This window comes from Neolamprologus multifasciatus, chromosome 15 (assembly GCF_963576455.1).
Source record: "Neolamprologus multifasciatus chromosome 15, fNeoMul1.2, whole genome shotgun sequence".
Lineage (NCBI taxonomy): Eukaryota > Metazoa > Chordata > Actinopteri > Cichliformes > Cichlidae > Neolamprologus > Neolamprologus multifasciatus.
Window position 1 is genome coordinate 34395374 of NC_140453.1, and position 13478 is coordinate 34408851.

The 13478-nt window shown below is 40.1% G+C and overlaps 1 protein-coding gene across 2 annotated transcripts; it reads left to right on the forward strand.

Annotated features, from left to right (window-relative positions):
• The first annotated feature begins 263 nt into the window (after window positions 1-263).
• LOC146502521 (uncharacterized) lies at window positions 264-13363 on the forward strand. 2 transcript variants are annotated; one of them, XM_085133423.1, is made up of 10 exons: window positions 264-815; window positions 936-1085; window positions 5400-5539; window positions 8396-8494; window positions 8787-8918; window positions 10703-10789; window positions 10889-10930; window positions 11033-11095; window positions 11794-11872; window positions 11986-13363. In XM_085133423.1, the coding sequence occupies exons 2-10, from the start codon at window positions 1016-1018 to the stop codon at window positions 12390-12392; spliced, it is 1119 nt and encodes a 372-aa protein (XP_084989549.1). In that variant the 5' UTR covers window positions 264-815; window positions 936-1015; the 3' UTR covers window positions 12393-13363. The 2 variants fall into 2 exon arrangements, with proteins under 2 accessions (XP_084989549.1, XP_084989550.1); XM_085133424.1 differs by lacking the exon at window positions 264-815 and having other exon boundaries at window positions 826-1085.
• Window positions 13364-13478: the final 115 nt, after the last annotated feature.

The following is a 13478-nucleotide window of genomic DNA, read 5'->3' on the forward strand; positions in this document are numbered from 1 at the left end:
GGAGAGATTATATCTCTCAGCTGGCCTGGGAACGCCTTGGTGTTCCCCCGGATAAGCTGGAGGAGGTGGCTGGGGAGAGGGAGGTCTGGGCTTCTCTGCTTAGGCTGCTGCCCCCGCGACCCGGCCTCGTATAAAGCGGATGAAGATGGATGGACGCTGAGATACCAGGTATCACATTAAAGCTACATTTAAACCACAAAGCTTTAATCTGCCAAGCCCAACATTGTAATTAAAGCATTTTAATGAGGGGTCCAGACACTTGGCATAACTGAATGTGTCCATCTTTTTGTTGACCGACTTTCATGAAGTTCATGTTGATAGTTTTTGCATTGCGATGAGTACAAACAGAATAACAATTTTAAACGAAGGGAATCCTTTTGTGGTATGATGAGGGATTACATAACATCGCAATTAATATTTCATCTACTTATTTCTGAAAACATATCTATCTGATATGTTTGTAAACTTTTATCCTAATCTTTCCTTTGTTTTCAGCATTTGCTCTTTTCTGGCTTCTCTCAACCACCCTTCCTGCAGAGTTTTTCAGAGAACCTCAGCTGTTATTTTAAGAAAATACCACCCAAATCTGTCCTTGAGGGAAAAGCATGACCTCACATTCATCCCCTGAGAGGGAAATTACCATGAACTGTCTGTCCTTCCTATTAGACCTTCTTCAGTCTGCATGGATTCCCATGTAATTGGGCCTCCCAGCGGATGTTAATATATCACCAGTGAATCTGCAGCCTGACCTTTGACTCTGAGATATTGCAGACAAGCCAAGCAGCAGGGAAAGAGCAGAAACACACTCTGAGCAGGTGAGGTGGATCAAAGGTTTTAGTCTTCTGCTTTTAGATTCGAAAAATCTACAATACTACCAGAAATACTAGAGGGATTGTTTTACAAAATACCTTTGATTTTCAAATTCTGTTTTGCAGCCAGCAATTGTGACGGGCTCACTGTTTTCACGGGATCCTCTGTCCTGCTTGCCTTGATTTTCTAAGCAGACGTCATCGTGATGGAGACACAGCAAACGGCTGGAAGTTTTCCTGCGCTGAGCCAAACCACTGTCACAGCAAGTATAACAGGTACAAGTGTTTGGTCTCAGCTGACCGTAAGGTTCAAAGTTAATAATGTCAGTAAAGAGTGCTCCCTCCAGAATGACGCAAAGCTACATGAAAGGCTAACAATGCAAAGCGTGGCTGTGCTTAGACTGTAAGCAAAGGCATATTTTACTGCTGTTCAGTTGCAGTGTGTGCTAAACGCCTCTGACTGAGTCTGGCTCTGGATCTATTATCATCCAGGCTCTTCAAACTGTTTCCTCTAGTCGCTGCACATTTGAAGCAGATACATAAAGCCTCAGAGACTAACTCAGTTCTCAGAAGTTATCTTCAGCTTTCACATCAGCTGCCCAGGTGAACTCCCTTCTGCTTGCTTTTTTTTCCATTGGCATTGCATGTTGTGGCACACAGAGCTCATTTCCAGCTGGGCTATTTTGGGCTCAGCTGCCAAGATTCTGATCTTTATGGGATTTTAAAACTAAACACCAGGAATGAACCTTTAAGTAAAATGAAAACCGTATGTGCTTTTAAAAACAGACTAACAGTTCTGCCAAAGAGCCACTATTTACTTTAAGTTAGTGGGTCTAAATTGCACTTTCTGTGCATAATATAAACAGCGCTGACAATATCACAGTATGTTTGGCTGTTAGTCCTAGCACAGTGAGTTTGTTGAGATTTGATGGGAACTGAAAGCTTTTGCAGGTGACGCTTTGTTTTGTTCTTCTGTTATGTCCTGTTCCAGCTGTGGGAGAAACATATGAGCTTACACGGTGGCTGTAAATCATGTGGCACATTTCCAGCTGCAAGAAGCTTTCATGTGAAGCAGATAAATGTCTGTTTATGAGGTGTAAATTTCAACAGTTTAGGCGTTTCCATTTGCAAAGCAGCTGTGTGGTCAGCAAAATGACGGACCGTCAGAGGAACTTTAATCTCCGACAGTAGATATTACATAATCTTTTTTAGAGACGTCTTTGACACATTAACTGCCATCAAGAGCAATCATGATTTTATGAGAATATGATCACTTTAGACTGTAGCTCTCAAATAAAACCCACAGCCACTTTATAAGGTACACCTCTTTAACTGTTCGTTAACACATATCTATTCAGCCAATCACACGGCAGCAGCTCGGTGCATTTTAGCAAGTAGACATGATCAAAATGAACTGCTGAGACTCAAACCGAGCATTAGGATCAAGCAGAAAGGTGACCTATGCGACTTTGAATGTTGGCGCCAGATAGTCTGAATAATTCAGAAACTGCTTATCTACTGGGATTTTTCCCATATGGCTTTCTCTGGAAAGGAGAAAATATCCATAGAGCGGCAGTTCTGAGCAAAAGGGGCCTTGCTGATGACAGAGGTCAGAGGAGACTGGTCAGATGCAAAGGGAGCCAAAAGGCATGCGGGAATAAAACACAAAACACTTGAATGATGGTGAGTTTGCGATCCAAAATTGAAATCTGTGAAAGAAAAACAAATGTAATCCAACTTACTGGGAATAAATGGAAGAAGACAACAGAGACTCAAAGACAAAAAGCAAAAAGAAGACAGCGCAATAAATACACAAAGGGTTCATTTGAGGAAATAGAAACAGGGGGGGAATGAGACAGCTGAAACTGACATGGATAATGACACAAAGGACGTGAAACCAAACGCAAGGACACAGGAGACAAATGCATACACACAATAACTTTACACTAAAGGAAACACAAGAAACTCTTTTTTTTAACTAAGAGCATGAAAATAACTAACAAATCTTCTAAATAATCACAACATTGGAAAAAACTCAAATAAAGAAAGCTTGTTACATTGTTGCATACAGTAGCTTGTTACAACCAAGCTACTGTATGCAGAAGAGCTCTGAACTTACAGTAGCAGACCACACCTTGGAGCCAAGAGCAGGAAACTGAACCACAGTTCACACAGGTTCACCAAAAACAGACAACACAAGACTGGAAAAACATTGCCTGGTTTGATGAGTGTCAGTTTCTGTTGTTCACATGATAGGGTCAATATTTTGCATAAACAACATGAAAACATGGAGCAACCCTGTCTTATATCAACAGTTCAGGCTGCTGAACAGCTCGTTGATGTGATGGTGTGGGGGGATATTTTCTTGGCACACTTTGGGCCCCTTATTACCAACTGAGCATCGTTAAACAGCCACAGCTTACCTGAGTATTGCTGCTGACCATGTCTATCCCTTTATAACTACAGGGTACAATGATGGATTTATTTTAAACTGGTTTCTTGAACACGACAATGAGTTCTTGGTACTCAAATGGGCTCCACAGTCAGCACAACAGTGCTACAACTGACCTAAAGCAGCTCTGCACCTTTTGTAGTTAATATTTTCTAGACAAAGTGCTTTACAGTTTCAAATAAAACACAAGGCACAGAAAATCACAAAGGTTTTAAAGCCATGTGAGTTGCATCTGATCTGGAACAAAAGCAATTTCTGAATAAATTTGCAATTAAGATTTTCGAGAAATGCAATGTCTCAGTGATTCTGACTTTAATCAGAAGAAAACTATGTCTTAAATTAAAGCATCTGCCAAGTTGCGAAATATGCCAAAACTTTCACTCATTTGAAGCGTGATTCAAAGCTCTTGGGAAAAGATTCCAGTCTACGTTATCAAACACCGCTTAAGTCAGAAGCGGCTAAGAGCAGAAGAGCAAGTGTGATTAAAAAGATGTCGGACCCTGAAGTGAATATTGGATTTCATGGGCTGTAAAGTACAAAACATTCACAGATGTCTGTTATCTGAGCCAACAGAAGCAACATATTTAAGTTCTGATCTTATCCAGTTCTCTTTTTTTAATGATGCTATGACTGCTCAGCACTGGTATTTTCCATTAGTGTCAATCACAGTACGATAGCCTGTGTTAGCTGGGAATTTGTTACCAAGCACCCCGATGAAGGCCACAAGGTGAAATGGGCTGGTCAAGCAGCAAAGTTTATACCACGAGTGTTGCAGGAGCTTCGACTTCTTTAGAGGACCAAAACTACCAAATTCTCACAAGAAAACTATAAATCAGAACTGATGAGTTTATGAAGTGTGACACAGATTGGTAATTCAACTTTTATTTGCCAGTGTAGCTATAAGTTCTAAATGTCATCCACTGTAGCTGTTTATTGAAGGATGTGTGTCTTCAAATGAACACATAGAAATAAAAAATGATAAAAGACTTGCACACAAGTTGGTGAAGTGAAAGCTCCTTATTGAAAGAAACCCAACGCACCTTTCCTAGAGGCCTGAGCATGTCAGTGCAGGGGTTGATCTGACCGTGTCAGCAGAAATAGTCCATTGACAACAACAGAGAGGTGAGGCATTTCTATACCAACGGCAGTGATAGCTACCTGGACAATTCTGCTAACATGCTTCCTGTTTTGTCGTGACGCACTTTGTGATCTTTGTCTCAAAAGGTCTTATAGAAATAACATTTTACTTACTTATATTGCTTAATTTATGTCACCCATAGGGCATGAGTGGAGACTGAGTGGAGAGTCAGTCATGTGCTATGGGCTTCACGGTCACCAAATGTCAGCCCAGCTAGACACTGGGCTGGTTTCTGGGCTGATCTCTTGGGAAAAATATCCTGCAGTCCAGCATCAAATCAAGCCATCAGATAGCTGCGGCTCCCTAAGCCTGGTTCTGCCAGAGGTTAAAAGGGAGTTTTTCCTTCCCACTGTCACCAAGGGCTTGTTAGAAGGGTCATCAGCTGCTTTGGGTTTTCTCTGTATTATTGTCGATTGTTTACTTTAACATATAAAACACATTGAGGCACCTGTTGTGATTTGGAACTATAGAAATAAAACTGAATTGAGCTGAATTGTGTTGTTGCTTTGTGTCGGTCTGTTTGTGTTCACCTTCGAACTAAACAGTGACTAAAATCCCGTAAAACTGTTATGTGACGCAAATGAAGCCGTTTAGGAGTCAACCTTTGCTACAGTCACACTTTTGCATTATTGCTAAATTACCTGTCTCATGTCGGGAAATGGATTGAAACACTGACTCGGCATCAGTTAGATGCTTGCTCTGCAGTTTGCTTACACACAAGGAACGCCCTGTGTAAACATACTCATGCTTTTAGATACATACACACAAATATTTGCTCATATAAACCACAAATACTGCAATCTTTGTAAACACATGATTTAAAGGCGTGCGGACATCAAATACACAAATACACATAGGTTTCAGTGAAATTGTGACACACAAACATTATCCTAAATCTGTTAATTAACCAAAATATACACATGTAAGAATTTCCGTGCTCTCACACAAATTCATCCTCATAATAATTTGACCCTTTATGTCCTCTCTTCGTGGTTCCCAGGGGCTACCATGGTATCCATGGATACTATGTCTCGTTTCCACGGGGAAGGAGTTCGCTACAAAGCCAAGCTGATTGGCATGGACCCAGTACCTGACGCCATCGGAGAAAAGATGTGCAGAGACTCCATGATGAAACTAAAGGTAGTCCACCGCCAAAGTAAACTGACTTCTGTCTGCTCGTGATTAAACTGGTTGATTTCCTGTAAGATCAATCTTCATTTTTTCACTTTATCACAGAAAAAAAAATCAAAGATAAACACCAGACGTTTAATATTTCATGACTGCTGAGATTAATGTTATCATTTGGAGGATTTCACAGACCAATATTTTTTTAAGCATCACAGCAAAAGTATTTAAAAGCTACGTCAAGATCTGGGAGGATATATTTTTTCTGTCCTTCTGTCCATTTCCGTCAGCGCTCAGATGTCTCAATATCTACTGGATGATTTGCATGAAAGTTATCACAGACATTTTTGGTTCCAAGATAAAAATGAAAAATAAGAAAGTCCTTGTTGTCTTGTGGTGACCCTTCCATCTAAAAAGAAAATAAAATCTTTAAAGTAAGTTAGGTGACAAGCAACAGAAAAGAAAATCATGTGCTATACTATACTTAAAGATCCCAATCTTAAGTATTCAGTAGTGTTGACAGTTAGAACTTACTTACTTTCTTCTGTTTTAGTTTTTTAACCATAGACTGTATATAAAAGAAGGCCAAAGCCACTACACCGTTTGGTTTACTGACTCCGTTTTTGACTTGAGCTCTGCTGGTCATTATAAAGATCTGCCTTGCTTTTAAAGTGAAAACAAAACATCACACGTGTTAAGGTTAATTTACACCTCAGAGCCCTACTTTAAAAAACTGTCACAGCGAAAGAAAAGACATTAAACTGGCGGTTCAATTACAACTCAAACATTACATTACATTACATATAACATTACAGCTAACAAAGGCAGCTAGCCAACAAAGAAGAGCCACTCGGTGCTTCAGAGACAGAGAGTGAAAGTGGACAGTGTATCCATTTTTTGTTTATTAACATAAAACCCATCTGTGAAGCTGAGGGCAGTACAGAAAGGACTCTCTTAGACTGCTTCTTAGTTTCAGTTTCCTTGTTTTCCACTGAGATATCAGTGTTATTAGTTAGCTAAATGTAAGTCTTTTAGCAGCAACACATCTGTACTGGCATGTGACGGTGCTGCACAGGCTCTAAAAACGAACTTTAACCACTTAAATCCAGCTCCACGCAGAGTGTTAAATCTATGGTTATTTTTAGAAGAAGCCTCTGTGATGTAAGTTAACACGTATTGTTTCATGCACATTTTTTATGCACAGTCTATGATATGAGTCATACGTAGGAAAAGCTGCTTTTGTTTCAGTGGAAGAGCATGCATCAGTGAGTTCAGATCTTAAAGTTTTTCTTTGTGTTCAAGTTTATTTGCTAACTACAAGGTTTTAAATACTCACAGACTGCAGACTGAAAACTGTCAGAAACAGACTCGATGTGTAGTTTTTGGACCTTTGTTGACAAAGCATTATTATTAAATATTTTTAAAAAGAAACTCTTCCTTAACACAGTTTTAACCCTATGTTTGATGAATGAGCAGTTTGTTTGTTTTTTCAGAAAAAAAATGAGTTGTGGGAACATTCCTGCTGTGGAAAAATGGCTTGTAATGCCTCTGACATCCTGTTGACTCCTGACGTGTTCTTCTAATCTCAAAGGACTTTGCATGATGCAGTGAGAGTTTGTTTGGAGGAGCGCGCCACAGCTTTTTAAAAAAGTCAAAAAAGGGGGGAAACAATAATAAACGATAAACAGACACGGTCCACGGGGAACGGACAGAGCGAGGTCACAATCACTCGAAATTGTAATCACACTTGTGCGACGTGTCAAGACCGTCAGTGTCACCATGCATCTAATGTAGTGTGAATAACTTTAAACTGCAATCAGCGATCACACACACACTGCTTTGAATATAAATGTTTATACCATACACAATACATTACAACACAGTTAGAAGAAACACACTACAGCAGTGGTGTGAGTCACCGATTGCAGTCACAGGAAGTATAAAAATACAGACGGCAGGAGCCAAACCACGAATCACTCAGCAAATAGAATCAAAGAGTGAACTTCGTGCAGGTAACTGTGGAGTAGCTCAAGATGTGTTTGACACAGATCTGACTGCTGTGAAGGCCAATTCAGGGTTTCTGGGTCAGTGTTTGAGGGCAACTGCAGAAGAGCAGCTTTGCATTTGAATACTGTAAGCTGTGTACAGTACTGTGCAAAGGTCTCGAGCCATGCCTGATGTTTATCAAGACCAGTTTTAAAAAACTGCGAGAACATCTGGCTGCTTGGAAGTGTGACTCAAGACTTTTGCACAGTATACTTGTTGCATGTTTTGAGACCTCTATATTTTATACAATTTAAATATAATAATTTATCAATAAAATGTGTATAATGTTGAGAAGAGGACGCCTTTATGAAATATAATATAAAAAGCAACGTTCTGCTGTGAAACCTGCGGAAAAAAACCCAAACCACACACTCAGCAATAGCAAAGACAGCTTCCAGTAGGGAAAAGTGCTTAGAAAACCTACCCAGATCGATTGGGACTGAAACAGATCCACTGCCGATGTTTTTGTGGCTGTAAATCATGGATTAAAACAATTTGACAGAGTAAACCATCAAAGAAAGCACTTGCTTTTTTGTTAGCAGCAATAATCTGTACATCGTGGTTTGTAAGGGGTCCTTTCAGCGGACCACTTCCGGCTGTCCCGGCATGCTTACTGGTGGTGTTATCAATCGTAGACATAATGACTGTGAAATACATCAGAACTGCTCTGTCGGTTAATTAGTTTAGTTTTACTCCTTAATGTGAGATTCATCTCGCTTTTTATGTGTGCTCTGACTTATCTCATTGGAATATATGTCATTTCATGTTTACTTCTTATTCAGCTCACCTGTGCTGTGCTGTTGTGTGAATGTGCGTGTGCTAAAGGGCTTTGAGGTAGCAGGAAGGAAACAGGGAATCCACAAGAGGAGAATTTGGTTGAAAATTTCCTCCATTGGCTTGAAAATTCTGGATGAAAGGACCGGGGTGAGTCAAGCAAGGGATTTCCCAACATGTGTTGTGTTGTCCTCAAATTGTAGCGCCCCCTTTAGGTTGATAGTTAGTCTTAAAATGACTGTGATTCTTCAGTGGACAGTTCATGCTTGGATTGCATAATAAAAGTATTTTATTACACTGCAGTTTTTTTTCCAAAACTGTAAAATCTTAAGAGGTGGAGATGATATTTACACAAGCGCTGAGGATCAGTATCATAAAGCTGTTCTTATTTTGGTGGTTAGAGTTTCTTGTATAATAAATAAAAGATAAATCCTCATTTCAGGCTGTTCTTCACGACCAGGAGAGGAGCAGGATCAGCTCTTTGACCAAAGATGAGTCTGACCCCAGAGCTCTGGCTTACATCTACCAGCATCAAGACAACTACATCCTCTTCTACATCAAGATGGCTAACCTGGTAACGAAACACAGTACTAAAGCAGAAACAGGTGGTGTTATTAAATACTGCTAATACTAATGCTAATACTGCTAATATTGCCACATAACATATAAACATTTAATAGATTATTATATAAAAATTAATTATTTAATAAGTCATTTATAAGCAAAAGTGTTTACCATAACTCCTCCAGTGGGCACATATAGCAAGTATAGTTGTTTAAGCACATAAAAAAATACTGAGCCACCGCAATGCAATTTAATGCTGACATGATTTATCAGCATTATTTAACTTCATTTAACCATCAAACCATCCATTCTCTTCAGCTTATCAGGGTCACAGGGGGGCTGGACCCTATCCCAGCTGTCAATAGTGAGAGGCGGGGTACAGCATGGACCAGTAACCTTCTGATATATTAAAAAAATTAAATGAAATGCAAATGAATTCAATTTTATTTATACAGCGCCAAATCACAACAACAGTCGCCTCAAAGTGCTTTATATTGTAAGGTAGACCCTACAATAATACATACAGAGAAAAACCCAAGAATCATATGACCCCTATGAGCAAGCGCTTTGGCGACAGTGGGAAGGAAAAACTCCCTTTAAACAGGAAGAAACCTCCAGCAGAGCCAGGCTCAATGAAAATATAAACTTTCATGCAGGAGGCATTTTTGTGCAATTTACTGCTCACAGTAGCAGTGCATGTTTGACAGATTCAGTCTGGACGGAGGAGAGAAACCTCAATTTCTGTGCAGTGTATTTATCTGTGTAGCATTAAAGTTCATTCTAAATAAATACAGTTAGCTTGCTCGAGCAGCATTCTAAACAGCTGGTCCGAAACTGTTTTTATCATTTACGGAATATTTCAAAATTCAGACTAATGGTGTCAAAGCCTGAACTTGAGATGATTATTCATGCTTTTATTTCCTCCTGTTTAGACTACTGTAGTTGTGTCTTTTTACTTGTTTTAACAAATCAGCCTTAAATCGTCTTCAGACTGTGCAGAATGCTGCAGCCCGTCTCTTAACAGGCACCAAGAGAAGATCTCATATTACTCCAGTTTTAGCCTCCCTTCACTGGTTGCCTGTAAGTTTTAGGTTTCATTTTAAAATTTTAGTTCTAACCTTTAGGGCCCTACATGGTCAAGCTCCCCAATATTTATCTGACCTGCTGAAACCTCATTCATCTTCTCGAGCTTTAACCCTGTCAAGGCAGGCGTTGCCGATTTGCAACAGTTAAAAACTAACAACCTGATTACCCCACATACATATTTTATGAGTTTTTTTTACTCAGAAGTACCACTGCAGGACTTGGTTGTGCATTAGCAACAAAAAGTTTAATTTGAGCCTGAGAGGGTTAAAACTCGTGGTGATCGTGCCTTTCAGACTGTGGCACCACGGTTGTGGAATTCTCTTCCACTGTCTCTACGCTGCACGGACTCCCTTGATTCTTTTAAAAAAACACAGCTGAAGACATTTTTATTTAGAAAAGCATTTCAATAATTTCCTCCTATGTTTTTTTTGTTTTACATTGCTGTTTTATTTACTGTTACATTGTTTTATATTTCCATTTCTTGTGTTGTAAAGCACTTTGTGATTTTTATCTGTGAAAAGCGCTATATAAATACATTTTACTTACTTACTTACTTACATTCTCCTCAAAACAGGCATGCAAAGCAAACTTTAAAAAGCCAGCTCATCGTGAACGTGAATGATTGTCACTATAGTTTGTTTTGCATGTGGCTGCATTGGCCTGTTAAGATTTCGCACAGCAGTAAGATGTTTTATCTGTGTCTCTCAGGCACATCCAGTGTTCCTCGACATCCAGGAAGTTTGTCAGCATGTGGACCGAGAGATCTCGCAGCAGCCTGCAGAGACGCCAACACAAGTCAGAAATACGTTTTTGTTTTGTTTTTTGTCCCTGTGCTTTTGGTTGGTTTATTTGTTAGCTTTCACTCACCACTGTTGGGTTTTTTTTCTGTTTCAGGGCGCTTCTTTACTGGTTCTACACAAGAGCTCAGCAGCAGAGGTTCATTATTTTTAATCATCTTCACTTTTTCTAAATGAAGGTGATCCCAAATTTAAACAAAATATTTCTGTGTTTTTATACGTGGACTTTCTTACTTTACAGGAACCAGCTCTTGAAGATCTGTTCAGCCCACGGCCAGATGTTTCATCACAGCAGACAAAGCAGGTATAAAACAACAATACAAGTTTTTATGTGAGATAACAGCCATATTTCACATGAAACAGCTGACAAAAGCAAGTGTCCAAAGTTGGGTTGAAATGGTAGGAGGCTAAGCAGCAGTGTCTCCCAGTTTCCGGGATCCTGAAGTTGTCCCAGATTAGATATGTGATCTCTCCAGTTGGTTGTGGTTTTACCCTGGGGTCTCCAAACCTCCAAAGGGAGGCTTGTCCGAACTCCTCGTCCCATCTCTCAGGCTGAGCGCAGCCTGCCTGAGGAGGAAAGTCATTTTAGACACTTGGGTTCATGACCTTACTCTTTTGGTTATTCGTGACTATTTTTAGTTTAGTTTATATTATTTTCACAGTTAGTTTCTTTAATAAAATTGTGATTTGATAGTGCTATATGTATACATCTTTCTTGTATACTTGTATATGATATTACTTGTATATTATACTTTTACAGGTGCTCAGTGTGTTTAAGTTTAACTTTTTAACTAAAGTCTAGCTTTTATCCTAATTAATAATAATTTTTTTCACCCCAGTGTCACTTATTAGTTTAGTTGTAGCTCATTATAATAGCTTTGGTGCAGCATTATGGAATCTCGCAAAATAAGACGATTGTAATACAACTACACTTCTGTCTCCTCACTTTTAGGTAACATGTAGGTGAGAATTTATATTTTATTCTCTCCTTGTTTCTGCCAGCAGCCCTCGTCCACCAATGAGCTGATGGAAGTGTTTTCGACCCCACTGGAGGAGCCTCTGGCACAAACTCAGATCCCAGGTATCAGTAAACATAAGGACGCTTTCCTCTTAAAAACAGCTGATTTTAAATAACAATACACCTCATAGTGTAGCGCTTTTTGAAAAACAAAAACTATTTTTCTCCTCCGTCAGAGCCTCCACAGAAACAGCAAGTGTTCTCCAGCTCGCAGATTCTCTCTATGTTCCCCACACATCCTGTAGGTGGCTCTCCATACTCATCCCCCACATACCCTCCAGCCAGCATGCCTTGGGGCCAGCAGGCACTTCCAGGAAACCAGTGGGCGGCCCCGTGGCCCACTGCACCTGGCAACATTTCACCATGGGCACCACCAGGTGTCACAGTATCCCCTACATTCAGCCAGGCTCCCAGCATGGCCAACCCTCTGCCGGGTTTCATGATGGGAGGAAACGCAGCCCCTACGCCCTCTGGTGTTAACATCTACTCCACCCCTCTAAACTCCTTAAACTCCACCCCTACAGGAACAACAGCAGCGCCGCTGTCAGTGTCCTCACCCTTGGAGAACCCCTCCCTCCCTTGAAATGAGTGTAGAAATATGAATTTATTGAGTTCATGTTTTGTTTTTAGAATTTTTAGTAAAAGAAAACACCACCACACACCTACAATGAAGCTCTAAATTATAGCACCAATATTCTTATATCATTCATTTTCTTATATATTTAACTACTTCATGGGCTCCCATGAGATGAGAGGTGGAGAGGTTTCAAGTCCTTCACAGGGGCTAACAGAGATAGACAGACAACAGTTCATGCTCATATCCACACCTACGGCTGATTTAGAGTCACCTGTAAACCCAAACCGACTCTAGAAGCCAGAGAACCCATAGAGAACCACACAGGCATGATCGTGAGCATGCAAACGCCGCTCAGAAAGCCCCCAGACTGAGCCTGAATCCTCTTGCTGTGAGCCAACAGTGTTGACTCATCCACCAATATTGTAAACTGAAGTACAGTTATGGTACAAAGTTTACATCCACTCAGCATGGACATGAATATTGCGGTAATTTGGAGGTTTTAATAATTTATTTGAACAAGAATTGCGTGCACAAGTTTGAATTTATTTTGGGGGTGGGTTTCAAAAATATACATACACAACCATTAATATTTGGTGAAATATTCCTTAGCATGTTGCACCTCAATCAGACCCTTTTGGTAGCCATCATCAAGCATTTGGCATAATTCTGACTGGACATTTGACCATTCTTCTTGGCAGAATTCATAGACTTCAGAGTTCAGTTAATTTTGTTCGTTTCCTGGCATGAATCCACCTGTTGAGTGTAGTCTGCATATTTTCAATGGGGTTTTCAATAGGTCAGGGCTTTGGGAAGGTCATTCCAGAGGCTTTAGTTAGCCTGCTTTACCCATTAGGATCATTGTCCTGTTGAAAGATCCAGTTGTGTCCAAGTTTCAAGCGTCTAACTGTTGATTAGAGATTAATTTGATGAGCTCAGAGGTAGTACTTCTCCTTCATTATTCAATCCACTTTGTGTAATGTACCAGTACCATTTGCAGCAAAACAGCCCCAGAGCATGATGCTACCACCACCATGCTGTACCAACACCAGCTGGTACAGTGTTATTAGGCATGAAAGCCTCACAAACATGCCT